Source organism: Coturnix japonica, chromosome 2 (genome assembly GCF_054131305.1).
Source record: "Coturnix japonica strain WE chromosome 2, WE-NBRP24, whole genome shotgun sequence".
In the NCBI taxonomy this organism is placed as follows: domain Eukaryota; kingdom Metazoa; phylum Chordata; class Aves; order Galliformes; family Phasianidae; genus Coturnix; species Coturnix japonica.
Genome location: NC_140664.1, coordinates 84,433,842 through 84,451,604, shown reverse-complemented (window position 1 = coordinate 84,451,604; position 17,763 = coordinate 84,433,842). Strand labels below are relative to the sequence as shown.

At 40.0% G+C, this 17,763-nt stretch overlaps 1 protein-coding gene across 3 annotated transcripts in view; it reads right to left on the bottom strand.

The window, feature by feature from the left end:
• The window catches only part of MYO10 (myosin X), a 144,587-nt gene that overhangs the window by 40,709 nt on the left and 86,115 nt on the right, over window positions 1-17,763 (bottom strand). The window contains exons 12-19 of one of the 3 annotated variants that reach the window (XM_015854415.3): window positions 17,339-17,485; window positions 17,073-17,173; window positions 16,770-16,836; window positions 14,685-14,777; window positions 13,878-13,946; window positions 13,619-13,701; window positions 12,411-12,519; window positions 9,264-9,344 (exon numbers count right to left, since the gene is read on the bottom strand). In XM_015854415.3, the coding sequence (XP_015709901.2) occupies window positions 9,264-9,344; window positions 12,411-12,519; window positions 13,619-13,701; window positions 13,878-13,946; window positions 14,685-14,777; window positions 16,770-16,836; window positions 17,073-17,173; window positions 17,339-17,485 (750 nt within the window). Of the gene's footprint in view, window positions 1-1,079; window positions 1,682-9,263; window positions 9,345-12,410; window positions 12,520-13,618; window positions 13,702-13,877; window positions 13,947-14,684; window positions 14,778-16,769; window positions 16,837-17,072; window positions 17,174-17,338; window positions 17,486-17,763 lie in introns of those variants that run through there. The other 2 variants (XM_085537835.1, XM_085537836.1) reach the window with 2 other exon arrangements.

Sequence of the window (17,763 nt, the reverse complement as noted above, 5' to 3'; positions counted from 1 at the left end):
TGAGAATCCCTTTCCCCAGTTCCACATGCACTTTATCAGATTGTATCACCTCCATCTATATTTGCAAGGCAAATCCAGGGTTGCTCTTGAGACCAGAATAAAACTCCCATAGTTTTCAACAATGCAGGATCCAACCCATTCCCTTCCTAACAGGTTCTCTCAAGCAATTTTATCCTAATTTTCAACCCTGTGGCTGAATTCTAATGCTTGCAGAGGCGAGTTCTTTAAGTGGAAAAGCAAGAGTAAAACGCAGATCTCAGAACAGAGCTATTTGACTTGCAGGGCTGGGGCATTTGCTTCAAAGGGGACAGAAGGGGGCAACTGACACAAAGCAAACTCTGTACTGCTGTAATAATGTCTTTCCCATTACTACAGATATACATATTTTAAGCATACTCTGCTCCTTGTGTTTCTATAGTAAAAGAATTACCGTCTCAAAAGTGTCCCATCAAGTTTCACTGGAAGCACGAAAACATTAATTTAGACCTCTGGATGCTGCTTCTCTCTTTGCTGGACTTCCTCACACCCAAATGCACGCTGCCACTTTCTATAGTGTAGTCAAAGCCAAACTAGAGTCTTGCCTTACACTCAAATGAATTGCAGGAGTACTGCTTTCCTCAGCTTTACATAGCTAGTTCTTCTGAATCTACACCACAAATTCCTGAACAGCAGAAAAGATCTTTCTGCCCCAAAGCAGCCCACCAGTACAGCTCCCATCATTGCATACACACTCAGCGCTAGCTCTGCTTTTTCTTGCTCTGCGAACAATCATTCCTTTAACTTAAAGAGAGAGCGTGTTTTATTAAAGCAGACTGCTTGAAAGGAAAGCTCTTCTGGTGCTTGAAATTATGATCAGACCGGTAGTTTAGTCATCTGTTCATAAATCTGATTCTGCAAGCACTCAGCCTCCTTAAAAGAAAAGACCAGACCAGAAACATTTTCCATACAAATTGCTCAGCCAAACTCAGCTTTTTCTCTTTCTACAAGTCCACCACAGCTCCAAGCATGCAAGATCAAAATTATTAAGAAACAAACAAACAAAAAACCCCACAAATAAATGCACAAATTAAACTCCTTACCTTATAAGGCTTTTTTACCCTTCAGCGTTCCCCCATTGTGAAAAACTGAATCTTTAGCAGTGGCAGCTACGCACACACGCACAGACACACACAAACCAGGGCTTTCTTCAGCTCACTCGTATTTCAAGTCTTTCATGTGATATCTTTGGCTGTACTTGCTTAATTCATTCCTGCTGCACTCAAAGGAAGTCAAGCCTGGCGAGGGCTGGCTCTGCAGCAATCGCTGTAGATATTCCTGACTAACAGGACAGCGGGGCTAATCTCACTGTATAAGCATCAAGAATGTAAATATATTTCATGGCCAAATTCCTAAACCTTAAGAGATAAAATGCACAAAATGCCCTAAGACACAGTTCAGCAAGGGAGTTACGAATGCTGAAGTTTTTGCTACAGAACAATACTCTCCACCCCAGCTTCACTTCTGGAGCTTTAACGGTGGCTATTTATCATGGGCTGTGCATATTCCCTTGCAGTAGTTACCATGAGAACACACTGCACAGGATTTGAATGTAAATTGCAACCTAGAGATGTGGGGGGATTTTTGTTGTTGTTGCAGTTAAAAAAGAGAACTCCCAAAGCCCGATGAAGTACACACTTTCTGCATGCACATATTTGCATGACAATGCTTGCAATTCAAAGGCTTGCTGTCCTGCACAAGAAGGAAGAAAAGGCAAGCTCTTTGCTTGGTATATGTAAAAAAACTACTCCAAACTTGTGGTCAGCAGTTGTGGTTCTGCAAATGCCCATCCATGTCACAAATCACATATGAAGGAATTAATAAAGAAAAAACCAACTAGGTAGTGTAAAATCCAGAATAAGATGGGTGAGACTACCTGCTACTGCAGCGGTCTAAGTTCTTCCCACTTCACAAGTATCAGTTCAGAAAGAATTAACAACACAGCAAGTAATGTGCTTGAAAAATGCCATTTCAACTTTTCCACTAACCTGTTCTGGAGGCTGCATCACCCAAAGCAGCGTTTGCTCACCCGCAGGCCCCTGCACCACTCATGGGAGCACACCCCCAGGGTTACTGTCTGCAACCTGAAAATGTCTCCCACTGCTTACGGACAGACTCCTACCAAACTGTCGTTATACAAAATTCGGTGATTTGTGCTGCAAAACAACCTGCCAAATCTTTTTGCCTGCACTGCCTGGGATTTGATGTAACCTTTGCAATGCAGCAGCTGCTTTCTCCCAGGCAGAAACATCCCAGTTCTCTTTCCTTACCAAGGCAACTGAAAGATAAACACACTTTGCAAAGGGATGCTAGTCAGCCCTACTTAGTTGACTGCAAACCTTGCTGAAGAAGAAGGACTCACCTGTCTAGTGTAGCCTTATAAGAGGAATCACCTACTTGAGGCCAGCAAGCAGCTGTGTGGTGGGACAGGGACAAAGGGACACCCCAAGCAGCACTGCTGGCACACAGCTCAGAGACAACACAAAGGCTGGGCACTGCCTGCACAGCACAAGACTCCTTGCAGGAACTGTCTTGTTCTGAGTGGATTCAGATCCACACGTAACATTACTGCTGGCACTTTGTGAGCTTTCCTTACACCCACTCTCTGATAACACTTTCACCTCAGGACTCCTCTAGTGCCTGGCCGAATTACTCCAGTGATATGCCAGGAAATGATGCAGCTGGGACATATTCCACAAGTCTTGATTTGAAGCTATGTAATTCTGTAAAACCCAAGGCGACAAGATCCAGGTAGCTGAATTAAGCAGCGTCAGCTGGGCGTGATGCCATACCTTATGACTGTGCCTTCCTGGGGAAGAATAAAGCCTTACAAGCTAGTTAAAGCACTAAGGATAGCTTGTGTTTGGCCCCGTGCACTTGTGGCAAGCGATGCAAAAGCCGGGAAACATGCTCTGATTTTGGGATATGGCTGGGCTCCTCAGCAGGATGAGCCTGCACAGCAGTGCTGGAAGCCATACCAGACTGCCTCGGCAAGTCGGATCCACGCTCAGAGCCTGCGGCTCTGCTTCCTTGAGCACCAGTGACAGCAGTAATTGGCAGTCAGATAGCCTACTTAAGACAAATATTTATTGAGAACGGCTGTGATTAAAGACAGATTTTAAAGTTTGGCAGAAAGGATCTCTAATACATGAGCCACTTCCACACCTGCAACTGAATAATACCAGACCTTAACTTTCAACAGACAGCACCACACACACCCTTTAGTTGTACCTAGGCCATGTAACATATTACCTTTACTTTCAAAGTATTACAGTGAAGCTGTACAGACGATGATCAGGATTTCTCTTCTCCCTTTTTAATGGATGTACCCTGTAATGTGCCAGCTCCCAGCACCAGTAAACACTGTAGCATTCCTGCAGAAGGCCTACCCCAAGGCTCTACAGCTGAGTCAGTAAACCATAAAGATGCCTCCATTTATGGTCTAACACTTTTTAGCTTTTAAATGCTGGGCTCAGCCTCCTTGGAAAAGCCACAAAGGCACCTACACTCCAGTAAAGAGACCCAGAGTCTGATGACTGACCACGGCTGATATACAGAGCACATGCTTGAGACACAACTGCAGTGGGATGTGCATAAAAATCTGAAGCTGGGTCACTGCATTAAGAATATGTATATTTTTAAAATAAAGATTTCTAAAAATAGAGATTTTGCCCAGATATCTAGCAATTCTGTGCTGAAAGTTTAGTGAAATGGCCTGGAAGCTTAGAGTCTTCCCTACATTGAGGCTGCTCTTGCTGCAGTGACATTATATTAGGTCTGCCCTCGTGCTTATTTCTGCAAAAAACTCCTTACAAAGTAAACTCAGTCACGGCTCAGTAGGACAATATTCTAATTCTAGCCTGACAACCAGTTCACACACTGCATTCACCAAACTTCTACTCACTCCACACCCCGTGTACAGTCGCCCCTGAAGATGGGACTAAGCTGTTCTCTCACTGTTTCTCTGTATCGCATTCCCTGAGCTGTACTTCTAATTGGTGTTTAGGCTGTTATCATGCTATACTTATGTTTGTAATGATTCAGAGCTATTTTAAGAGCACAGTTTTTATTCAGACGCCAAGCGTTTATATCTTACTTCATACTAGAGGACATGCCGCTTACTACTCCAGCATCTCATGGCTCTTTAATGACCTATATCTCAAAGTGCATCGCAGGTGCCAAAAAGTCTTACTTTGATCCTTTTAAATGGCTCTGCCCTCAGAAGTGCTGTTAGCAATCTTAGCACCTGGGCACTGATTTTTCCAGAATGAATACACACCATGATGATAGGACTCCTAAGTAAAATTAATCTTCACAGAATCCATTACAACTTTTGGTACCTACTTTTGCAGTAGGTTTACAGAACAGACTGAATTTTGTCTCATTTCTTTACCTCATCTAATTAAATTTTAAGGTTTAAAACATATATATATATGTATATATATATGTAAAATAATTGCACAGAAAAATAATTGCCCTTTCAGAGATCGCATGCTTCAGAGAAGGCTTGCATTTTGCCAGTGGCCAGTCTATCACTACAACAGAAGAATGAGAGCAACAGTACATGAGTAGAAAGTTAGGTGAATAGAAGCTTAGCAATTCTGTTCAAGCAACCGACTCCAGCACAGATTTCCTAAATACAAAAAGTGAAATTCTTACTTACATCAGAAATTTCATGCCAATTCTAATGAAGCCAGGATTTTCTCCACTAGGACCAAACTGGACTAAGAGCTGTGACTCTTTCATTAACAGAAGAGAAGTAAATGTACCTGTCTAAGTGTGTGAGAAAACAGCAGCTGCTGAACTCTCTGAAGTCTCAAGAACAAGGAATTACAGACTCAAGCTGTAATAATCAAAGTTTTAAAAGAGATGGGCCCAGATAAGGCTGTCCTAGAGAAAAATGCAGATGTTGGAAGTAGGGCCCACTCACAGTGATTATGTCAATATTAAGACTCAGAAGGAAAATTCTGAATGGAGAAAAGAACTTGAGAAGGCCATTAAGCCAACTGCCAAGATTGGCTCCTTCTGGCCACTGGGGGAATTTTTGCCTCTGGGAGTGGCTTGCAAAGAAAGTGTAGATCTTAAACTTACCTTGAACAGCACCAAGGCTTAACAAGTTTTTATTACCAGTAAACTTGGAAGAAACACGCATGTAGCTTGTTTTTTTAAAAAAACCTTTTTTTACAATTATTGATTATGCCTCAAAAGGACAGATGGAGAACATAAAGACAAGGTTGCAGGGATGAATCATCATCAGATAGAAAAGGAAGCATGAAAAAAAAAAACACATGATGAAAAAAACAACAGAGAAAGTTGTGTCAAAGTTCAGAAGGATGAAATGATACGTAGTTCTGAATGCTGAATTGAAGGGAAATGAAGGAGAAAGGGCTTCATTAGCAGAAAACACTCATTAAGCATTCCAAGTGGAAAAGTTTCCAAGTTATGGCTAGTTCAGAAGAGACTGGAAACTGTGAAAACACACAGACTGATTGTTTAGGGGTCTCACAAAAATTAATGGGCCCTCTGTTCTTCTGTCTGAGGCCTGATTGCAGAAATGTCTTGTGACAAAAGGTCATGGGCTCTATGTGTTCTCTTTAGGAAATTGCTCTAATGAGTGTAGAACCTGCTTTGATATGTAAATATTTAGTAGTCTACTGCATACGCTGAATTGTTTTTGCTTGCCACTGTAACGTATTTGAAAATTAAACTTTTCATCAATTAAAAATCAAATGATTACTGTAAATTATCACATCTCTTATTCATCACGAATAAACTTTAATGAGTAAAAGAGCAAAGGAAGAACGGTAAGCTGCATATTCTGCTTTTCAAAGCTTTGAACCCCTTCCATTTGCTTATCCTCATTCACCTTCAGAATCCAAACCATACTTCTAGAGTAAAACACCTCTTGGGCACCCTCACCTCCTCTCCTCCAGAATTATAAGGATGCTCACTGATGGGTGTCACCTATTAGTAACTAATCAAGAGCGCAACAAGTAGCTTGAGAGGCTTCGCCCTTGATGACACAACCTCTCTTCTTTTCGACTCTTTCTTGTCCAGCTCTCTTTTAATGCTACATATTTCAAAAAAGCAGCTATGGTGGACTTCTCTTTCACATCATTTGATAATTCCCAAGCATTTATTTTATTTAAATACTTCTTGAAGGATGACATTTTAGCATTCCAGGTCACTGCTACTGCAGTGGACAGAAAACATACTGCAAAATGCTCAATGAAGATTCTAGTCTTTTTCAGCCCTAACTTCTCTCTGTCAGGGCCTCATCTAAATGTTTCAAGCAGTTGTATTTCTATCCAACCCTGCTCAGTCACATATGTGATAATACCTGGTACCTCTTATATTGCTAACACCTCTCTGAGCTGTGCCAGCCCAGAACTATGCAGACTGATCCACCTTTTTTTTCCTTTATCCAGCTGGACAAAAAAAAAGCAATCAGTCATATGACAGGAGAAACTACGGTAGTTTAATGTCATGTGTATCCATGGAATCCAACCAAGCTGTAGAACAAGCAAATGCTTTTCACAGCCCTGCTTCTACAGCAGAACTGTTCAGCTGGAGCTGAACACTACCAACAAATACCAACTAATTCACCAGATGTCACTAAAAATCCCCGTGTTGGTGAGACAGAAGGAACAGACAGCAGTGCCCAGCAGACAAAATGGCAAGTCACAAAAATGCATTTTGAGTACAATTTCTGGAGTAAAAAAATGCCATTCACAAGTATTACGTACGTTTTTCCTTCTAATTTCCCACCAAGCCTTATACTCCACCAGCTACCACAAGTAAAATGCATGACCGTTTCCCTACTCTAGCATCAATCTAGTTCTTCAAATAGCCTTTTTTTTTTTTTTTTAAATTAGTTAAATCCATCAAATCCAATTAATCTGCAACCAAATTAATGTAAATGGAGAAGAAGGACAACCATTTTTGTGTAAGATTTCATTGATAAGTTTGTCCATACTTTGAGAAATTCTCGTAGACAGCCCTTTACAATATTCTCCTGCATAGAATCCTACACTTAGATGTGGTTTCTGAGACTGAAGCAGTCTCAGACTTCTTTAAAGCTTCCATTTTCACAGCTGCTAACTGTGTGAGAACTTTGTTTAAATGCTAGTAAAATGTATGTGCAGATACAGTAGCATATGCCAAATTCATCAGGGATGGAGTATTCCAGTGGGAAAAAAAGTGTGAGAACAACGAGGAATATGGGAGTGAGAACTCAGCTGTTTCCTTGCTGTGGAAACACAACTTGCATCAACCATGGCAAATCCTTGTGACTTTGGCACTGTGGAGATCAGCCTTCCTTGGATGCAAATGGACAAACAAGTAAAAGAATGCAAATTACTGAACTAATTCTTATTCTCCAGTGGCAGCAGGAGGGCTTTATAAGTGTTGTGGAGCTTCCAGAAAGAAATGGGAGAAAGGAGAACGTGCTTTTCAAAACTGCATTTCCTCGGTGATCAGAGATGTTGCTGCACACATCCCTTAGGGGTACTGGTGGATGGCAAGCTGGATATGAGCCAACAGTGTGCCCTCACAGACCAGAAAGCCAACCATATATTCTGGGCTGCATCAAAAGAATAATGGTCTGGAGATCGAGGAAGGTGACCCTGCCCCTCTGCTCTGCACTGGTGCGGCCTTATCTAGGGTACTGCATCCAGATGTGGAGCCCTTAGTACAGGAGAGATGAAGACTTGTTAAAGTGTGTCCAGAGGAGGGCTACAAAAATGATCTAAGGGATGGAATATCTGTCCTATGAGGATAGACTGAGAGCTGGGGCTGTTCAGCTTGGAGAAGAGAAGGCTCGAGGGGAGACCTGATAGCAGCCTTTCAGTATCTAAATGGGGGCTGCATGAAAGAAGGGGACAGACTTTTAAGGATGCCCTGTTGTGACAGGACAAGGGGAAAGGGTTTCAAACTAAAAGAGGGAAGATTTAGACTGGATATAAGGAAAGAGTTTTTTACAATAAGGCACTGGAACAAGTTGCCTAAGGATGTGGTGGATGCCCCACCCCTGGAGACATTCAAGGTCAGGCTGGATGGGGCTCTGAGCATCTGATTTAGCTGTAGGTGTCCCTGTTCATTGCAGGGGAGCTGGACTGGATGACCCCTAAAAGTCCCTTACAACTCAGACAATTCTGTTATTTTATGACAGGTGCTCACTGACCCCAGCTGTCAGCTAAGGCTCTGTCATTCATGGGGTCTTGAATATCTAGAGGCTGCAAAGCAAAGTGTACTTAGAACATCAAACATTTCCAAAAACTTAAAATAGGCTCAAAATCACCTCCTGACTGCTCCCTCTTGCTAAGATGCATGCAGTCTGCATGTTATTTAACACACTAAAAGGAACAGTACAAAAATGGTGTTTAAAAGAGCATGTAAATTCAGAGATGTACCATCCAAATAATCAAAAAAAGCTGGAATGACATTTGCCAGATGACTTTTCTTTTGTGCTGATAAACCAAATATTCCATTGGAATGTAGTACATGAACCAGATTTGTAGCAAAGTTGCCTATTTCTAAGTTATAATGTGAAAAACATAAAACAGGTTTGTTAGTACCTGAACTTGTTGCATTTTTGACACATGCAGTCTGTGCTGAACAACAGTCTATAAAGCCAGAAACAGGCACATAAAATCCCTGAATATCAGAACTAGCTAATAATATCTATGTTAGCGACTGCTATACTACTGTCTCTTTATCCCCTATAAAACACTCCAATACATCCAAGCCTCAACACTGCCTTTCATTATCTACAACTCAAAGATAAATTAATACAGTAAGCCCCAGTTTCCAACTCTCTTTTTAAAACACAATTCTGTAAGAGAACATAACAGCTAGAATGCCTAGAATTGCACATACGTTCAAAGACTAACTCAGGACAGTGAGTCATTGATGCCTGTTTGGCTGTTAGTACAACCATTCACTTCCTCTAATGATTTAAAACTGATGCTGAAATTTCGACTTTTTTTTTTCTTTTTTTCTCCTAAGTAGGCTCTCACAAAGTTGTCAAATGTGCAGCATTTTATAACTTCTTCATACAAATCAGAGAGTTTTGAACAACGGCTATTGAAATGGTGACCAGAAACAGACTTTTACAAAGTTAGTGAAGAACGCCACTGCCTGCTTCACACAGCCATAAATAACCACAGAGTTAGTGAAAGACTGGGCCTGGGACACACAGAAAAGATGGGAGCAATTTTAAATCTTACCTTCTGCACATTGGGTTTGATGCACCGAACAAAGAAAGGATTTGAAGAACTCAGCGTTGCCATTAAGGAATGAAGTGATTCCTAAAACACAAAGACAACACGAGTGGGCTTTCTGCACAAGTAAAATACCCCGGCAGAAGCTCTTATAGCTTAGTTCAGCAGAGAGTATCTACTGCAACACCTAGTGGTTCTCACCAGAAATTACAGTATTATGTAAGTCACGTCATTAGTGAACATAAAGAACAAATACATGCAAGCTTGTTTCTTTTACTGGCTGTTCTGATTAAAACCATCATCACCGCCCTACGATGAACAAGATATACAGATGGATAAGAAGGAAACTGTTTGCAAGGAAACATCAAGCTGGAAAACTGCTGTTTCAATTATCTTTGAATGAGTGTTTAAGACTTAAATTCTGTATTCTCAATCTGCTATACTCAAGCAAGTCACAAAGCAGGACAAGGGGGTCTAAGGTGGAATTAAACAGCTGCAAAAAGCAGGGTTCCTCTTTTCCTTCCAGGCACCCCATTATCCATTTTCCCTTCAATCAGCAGCATATCGCGCATACAGAGTTCCCCTCTCCTATACAGTGTCATTCTTTCTTGCTAAAAGGACGCTGTGGCAGTAAATGTAATTCAACAAGATGGCAGAAAAAAGACACAGTAGCCATTGTTTTTTCAGTACTTATTTTTCGAACAAGTGCCCCAAATTTACAAAAACTGAGTAAAGAATACGGTGGCAAAGAAAACATCTCTGAATGAAAGACAACACTTGCGGCATTAAGCAGTTCCAAGGTTATTTCATTTGATAGCTAACTGCATTTAATAACAGAAGGATAGATTACAAGGTTCAGTGAAAATAAAAGACTCCGAGTTTTGGAACTCTATATGACCCAACACACATTAGGCTATCAGTTATCTTAACCTCAAATGGGAGATAAAAATCACAAAAATCCCTCAGTCCTTTTATGATTATTATTTTAATTGCACATCCACTCCTTTCCCTTCTGAGCCATCATTCCGTATCTCATTCCAACTTGCCCCATTCTGTATCATTACAGAGATATACCATTTAAAATTGAAGTTTTATATTTACTATGCAGAGATACAAACGACTGAACAGAGCACAGGCTATAAACGGCCCTGAAAACTAGCAATGATAATGCTTTATCCCTCAAAGGTAGTGCTGCGTGCCAGGCAGCAGACAGAATACAGAGCAAGCTGCCACGGAGGCAGAAAATTCACTTTTTAAAGGAGCAACCGTGTGTCCTACCATATGTTCTTGAGCGAAACTGCCAAGGGCAGTGTGTTGCAACAAATTCTTGCTTTAATCTGCAAACCAAGGGCTTTCTTGATAATTAAACGTGAAGTGATAAAGGCAACAGGCAAAGTAGTGGGGATGTGCAAAGGATTTGCTACAGAGCCAAGGAGCAAATGGTGAAGTGCCTGGAGACACAAATGATAGTTGTCTGGCTTGTTTGTCTTTGCTGGCCTCCAGACCAGAAGTCAAGGGCAGCAAATATTAAACAGTAAGAAGATACAAAGGCAAATATTTTAGTGTAAGGACAAATATTTACAGCTTTAAAAAGTAAAGGCTTCATATGTACAAGCCTGCATGAACATTGCTGTATCTATGGACACCTAAGTCAATTCTTAGACTTCTATTAACAGTAGCTACGACTTGCACAGATTAGAAACTTGGTCAGTCTAAACAAAAATGAGTTGCTGTGTTTTCACAGCTATCTTTCAGACAGGTAGACGGATTTTACAAAGCTCTGCACACCTTTAAGTCACTGTCGGATGATGTACAAATCCAAAGGAAGCCCTGCTTTAAGCAACAGGCTGATAGCCAACTTCAACTATTCTACACACACCCCTGGCACCCTCCCAGCCAAGGCTGCTGAATGAAGAACAGCAGGTTAATTGACTTATACTAAGAACTTCGCCTTCACAGTTTCATTCAGTTTCATTTAACTGAAACGAGATGTACTAACCCCTGGGAGGCTTCAAAACCTGGAAAAAATGCCCAAACAGACCTTCTGGGAAAGGTATGGAAGTCAACTTCTTGGAAAGCACCCTGGCCAGTTAACGGTCAGTTATAGAAGCTCTAAATAAGAGTCAATCATGTTTTTACTTCATATTTTATCATGTTTTATGCTGTCCATGGATCCTGACGAAGATGAGATGGAACTCTGTATACCACTTCTTGTAAAGTGGAAGCAAAAATACGATCACTTTCTATGCAGCAATGTCGGAAGATCTACTTTGCACAAAAATGAAAAACTATGTGGAAACAGCATGTTCTCTGATCCTGAAGAGATATCAAATAATACCACCCCATCACAAGAAGTGAGTATTCTATGAGACAAGCACAGAGCAGCCTGTCCATGGAATATAACATCAGTGTTTTTAATAAAATACACTGTGTGTATCCCAGCACACATCACTTGCTGTTCTGTCCGACAGCCAGCAATAGTCTGCTAGGATAAAATCTGCCCTCAGGGGGACTGAGTCTGCACCCTTTAAAAAAGAAAAAGTGAAGGAAGAGTGCAAATGTATATTAATTTAAGCAAAATGAAAGACAACTAATCCAGACTTGTACTCATGCAATTTAAAGAGGGGTTTGTGCCAAACTTTTAAATACTTTGCAGATAGACCTTATGCTAGATTTCAGTTTGGTGCCATTCTTGATGGCAAGGCTATAAAGACTCGTAAAAGGTGTTTAATAAAAATGTTTTCCAAACTACGTTAACAAGAAGTGCATACCTTAATGAGATATTTTCTCAGAGCTTATTTTTTGTTGCACACAGGCACTGCCGTAAGGCTTTGTGCCACCGTGTGGTTGGTTTTGAATTAGAAAGAAAAAAACAAGATCAGTGACCAACTTCACAGAAGAGCTTTAAAATGAGGACAGGTAAGCAAGTGGAAAGCAATTGGAGTTTCATGTGGATGGTGTGATGTGAAGGCTGGCTTCTGCTTGAAGCTAGCTAGTATGCCCCATCAGTCAATTACTAAGAACAGTGTCATAGAAGAGACAGTAGTGCTTCGATGCTGAATTTTCACCTATTTTGATCCGCAATTGTTCTTTGCTGAACGGGGTTTATCTGTCACTGATTAGACACAGAGCACAGATGACACAATAACTAACCTTGAACTGTAGACTGACAGTGGGTTTTCTGTGCTTGCTTCCGCATTTAAGAGTGTCTTGATTGTTGCGACTTGAAACGTGTTCAAATAGATCATAGATGAAATCAAGACTGAAACAGGAAGGAAAAATCAAATCTCTGAAGCGTATATGATTTACAACTATAAAATGCAGAGTAAGCTCTGTCTCTTTGAAAGCAACTCCTCTGTGCAAATACTTACCAATTTTCTCCAAAACTTAGACTTTACCTTTGCAGAATTTATTATTCACACTATCAGTTTGGTATCTCTTCTTACCACTTCTACAGAAACATAGAACCTTTAACTCCATACAGACATTGGTGCAAGCGCAAAACCAGGTTCTGTACCTTTAACTCATTTGTTATTTCTACCTACATACTTTGGTTGACAGCTGTCATGTCAGATACATCACAAAAATAGAACACGGAACATAGTGGAGGAAATTCTCACTAATAGTTTCCCCAGCACAGAAGAGCTGAGGGATTTACAAACAATTTCCAGAGCAAAGCAGGACAACTGAATGCACTAAGGTAGCAGCTGAGAACGGAAACAATTTGGGCTCCATTTCCTCTTATCTTGAGAGCCCTCAGTGTGTTCTAGAGTCTAAACCAAATCCTTACAGAAAGGCATGTGGTCCTGCTCCAGCTCACAAAGTACTGTAAGGATCTTGAGACCTCACACAACAAAATAACAGGAGGCACATGAGTAGCAAAGACATCCAAGAGTAAAGTTCCAGTAACATAAACTAGTTTTGGAAATCTTTCCTTTTAAACTATTGCAATTAATTTGCACTGTGGTAGGTCCTGAACACTAAGCTTTCAAGCAAACTAGGAAATGCCAGAAATACGAAGTAACTGAGATATATGTGAAACAAAAAGCATGCAATCACCTGCCTGTGAGGAATCCTGAAACAGTAAAAAATCAACTACTTTCAGTATCCTTACTTATCTGGTAGCAAGTCGGCTGTCTAGCACCCCTCTGCATTAAACAGGAACAAAGTACACTACAATGCGGGAAAGCCCGACTCAGTGAGAACTGATTACAGCCACATTTAATATGTTTTTATTTCAACTCTGCAATATTATGCAACATTTAGTATAGTCAAACCCTAGAAGAACTAGCTGATATGATACCTCTTAACACGATATCCTAAAAAAAAATAAATACACATATATAATCACAGGAATGTACCTGCTTTCACGTAGCAAGTTCAGGAGATCATCTCTGAATGTATCTCTGTTCTTCTCCAAGATCCCCCGGACATCATACTGGACCTAGCAGGAAACAGAGCTGATTCGAACAACAAGCCAAGCAGTCAAGCAGCTCTCACAATGGTGCTACTGTAAAAAGCACTGAGGGAACAGAGTGCTTTAGTTAATTTTCAGCAGCCTCAGGGTAAAATTAAGCTAATGAAAGCTCTGTTTGGAATAATTTCAGCAAATAAAATTACCTCCCCAGCATAGTGCTTCACTCCAAAGTTGTGAACAGCAACTCGTGGTTTTACATAAAAAGGATTGTTCTAATTGGAGGAAAAAGAAAAGAGAGAAATATTTGAGGGAGTCAGGGAATAGAATAATATTATCTTCTAAAGCCTGATTTAAACAAAACACTATCTTTCTGCAAACTTCCCAGAAGATTTGTACTGCAAAAGTAAACAACCATCTTATAATAATAGGATCTGTTAGTCTGGGATGCTCCAAATGCAATAAAAACAACAGGTTTACAGCAGCTACCAAGGCATAATACTAAAGCTGAAACCATCTGGTAAACCCACCTATTAAAGGCATTTTGAAAAGGAAGGCTCTGCCTTAAACCAGCAGTTACAAAGATCAGTAGACATATGCCTGAACCACCAAAACTCTTGACAGTATTTCCAGGATTACAACTAAAAATAATACAAATCTGTACAGAGAGAACAGCAACCCTTTGGTAAATTACATCAATGTGATCACTTCGTTAAATCAAGGGTAATGGAAAATCTAGGTAAACTGGGTTACTGAAGATTGTCACTGATCTAGGAGCAGAATTTGACCTGTTCACCAGTGTGGAACTCTAACTGGATAGTAGCAAGATACGACTGGACGGTAAGAAGATAACAGGCTCAGTCCTCAAAGCAAATAATCTGGTCTGCCATACTTGTAGGATAATATCCAAGACTTCTTCTACAACTATGAACCATATTTGAACCACAGACTTCTACAAATGCAGAAGGACCCTCCATACTGCACACAGAACGCATCAGCAAAACATGACATACAGCATGCTGGGCATTCAGCTTCTCCAGTAAAGTGGAGTCAGTAGCTTGAGGGAAATGGCTCTCTTCATTGATGAGCGCCAGCAGGCCAAGTTTCTAGAACAGAAAAAAAATAAAATAAAAAATAGGCATATAATGAATTACATGGATACAGACCTTGTCCTCAGTTTGGAAAAATTACAACATTTTTGAAGTTATCGTTTGCAGAGAAACGCAAAGCCAAAAGTGCATGACTTAAAACCCAGTCTCCTAGAAGTCTGCAATTCTATTTTTCTGGCAACTTCCCTTTTGAAATAGATTACATATGATATGTAGGCAAAATAATGAAAAAAGAAGGTACTGGAAGAAGCCACAGCTTTCTTGAAGTAGGGAATGTTTAGGTACATACAGTGACACTGACACAGAATACAGCTCTAGCCTCTGGGATCTCTGGTGATCGGTAATTTAGGAGCTCTCCAAGTCTGAGTTGTTCAACAGTTTTTTTTCCATGAATCTATGAGGAGCGACTGAAGGAATTGGGGCTGTTTAGTCTGAGGAAAAGGAGGCTGAGTGGAGACCTTATTGCTCTCTTCCAATATCTGAAGAAAGTGGGCTTGATCTCTTCTCACTGGTGACAGAACAAGGGGAAATGGTCTCAAGTTGCACCAGGGGAGGTTTAGGTTTGATATCAGGAAAAGCTTCTTTACAGAAAGGGTTGTTAAGCGCTGGAATAGGCTCCCCAGGGAAGTGATTTTGTTGCCATTCCTGGATGTGTTTAAAAACCATTTGGATGTGGTGCTCAGGGACATGATTTAGTGGAGAGTTGTTAGAGTTAGGGCAGTATGGTTAGGTTGGGTTGGACTCAATGATCTTTAAGGTCTTTTCCAACCTGAACAATTCTGTGATTCTATGATCTATTTTATTTGAACCAATGAGAACTTCTAGCACCCACAGTGCCAAGGGCATAGCAAAAGATGCACAGCTTAACTATGCACCATGTAAATTATACCCTCCCTTTGTTTTGCATATGTCTCTGTATAATTTCCTTTGATGTTCCCTACTTCTTGTACTAGCATAGGTGGTAAACAAAGTAAGCTACTATGCAGTTAATTAATATGTCCAGCAAGTTTTAGGTTGATACAACCTCTCAGAAACACAGTTCTTCAGATGCACATTTTAATAAGTTACGTCCCATCAGCCCAGAGGAGCCTCTGCCAGACTCCACCGTCCTAATGGCAGACACATCCTGACAGATGCACTTTCTGCCCACCACCACAGTTCTGTGATCACTCGAATTCAAAAAGTCATGTACTCCACTACAGAGATAAATTCATGCTGCTTTCTTGTATTGCTGTCAGACGTGAACATGAATGAAACTACAAGTAACTTAGGCTTGGACATCTAGCCAGATGGAATTCAGCCATTTCTATGCAGTGATCTTAGATCTCATATGCCCTTTGTTGCTAATATTCCTTTTAATAACCATGCAGAAACCTCATGCTCTTTTACGTGTTTCTTTAGTACTAATCAGAAGACAAATTATAGATGAAGCAAAAATTGTCAGGTAACCCAGAAAAAGCAATTATGGGAGAAAAACATTGTCATTCTTTCTGTCCCATCCCATTCCCTTTTCTACCAGGAAAAGCATTTCAGCATTCTCTTCGGATTTGTTGCAAAATCCTCAATGAAAAAGATACCTTGTGTTTTACATTTTAAATTTGGACTCCATTAAGTTCCATTTGTAATTTTCACTATTGTGGTGATTATTAGAGTAATTAATAGAAAAATACGCAAAAAAAAAAAAAAAAAAAAAAAAAAGCAGCAAGGAAACATCTATAACTGAAGCAAATTCCCATTCTTTTTTAACCATTTCTAAATGTTGCTTTTGTATATGGTTGTATGCTGCTAAAAGCTACTACAAGGAAAGACAGGCGTGTTGAGCTTAGAATACAATCTAGAATGTTAATACAACACATGAAAGCAATCACATCAAAAGCTCACTGCTTAAACACAAGAGCCACTATCACATATAATTGTTTTTAGTTGTCAGCAAGCGTTTTAAAAACATTACTTAAGAACACAGCCTAGAATTAGGTGATGCTTAGTTACCTTTTCAATAAGATCCAAGCATTCGCCATTGTCTGTCCAGTCAATATCTTCCCAAAGAAGACCTTCCCTAAGGAAAATAAGGAGTTGTGTTACTGATAACTATAGGGAAAAGATTTTAAATATACAAACAGGAGGAGATGATGGGTTTGTCTTGCAAACTGATGTGAAATAGGCTCACTTTTAAAAAAACATACAGACACAGAATAAGATATTTTCAAAGTAAGCTGAAGTAGCTGCCAACCCAAATTTCAAGTGAATATTTCTGTCTCCAGAATTCTTTCAGATTTCACCTGTGACTCTTACCTGCTGTATTCCAGTTGCTCCAAAGAAAAAATGTGCTTATTGAAATACTCCTGGAGCTTTTCATTTGCATAGTTAATATTGAATTGTTCAAAACGGTTTACCTAAAAGACAAGACATTTGTAAAATGCATATGTCAAGTATTTTACTTGCAAACAATAAACTGAATCAAGTCATTAGACATTTAATAATCAAATTCCAGTGAAGATGACAAACATATATAGAACAATGAAGCATCAGATCCATATGAAAAAGCTTTTGAAGTGTACCTCAAAGTTTTCAAATCCAAATATGTCCAAAATTCCAATGGACTTGAAGTCCTCCTTGCTTCTGATTCTGCTGTTGATTTTCTTAATGACCCAAGCAAAACATTGAGAATAAAGTGCCATAGCCATAGAATCTCTGCTATCTATTGCCTGCAATAAAAACAACACAATGCCTCATTCATCACTGTAGCTGAGAACTTAGCCGACTTAGCCAGCCAATGTTCTCTGCACAGCACAAAGCAAGCTATAATGCAAGCCATTTTTTTATTCCTACATACCTTGTAGGAATAGTAACAGTAATTGTCTTAATAGTCACCAAGATTCCTCAATTAAGCTTTAACAGGATAAGTGATAGCATATCTAATCCACGTGGCTCTAAAATTACATTTTAAAACTAAAGCAGACAAAGATTAGAAAACTACAGATAT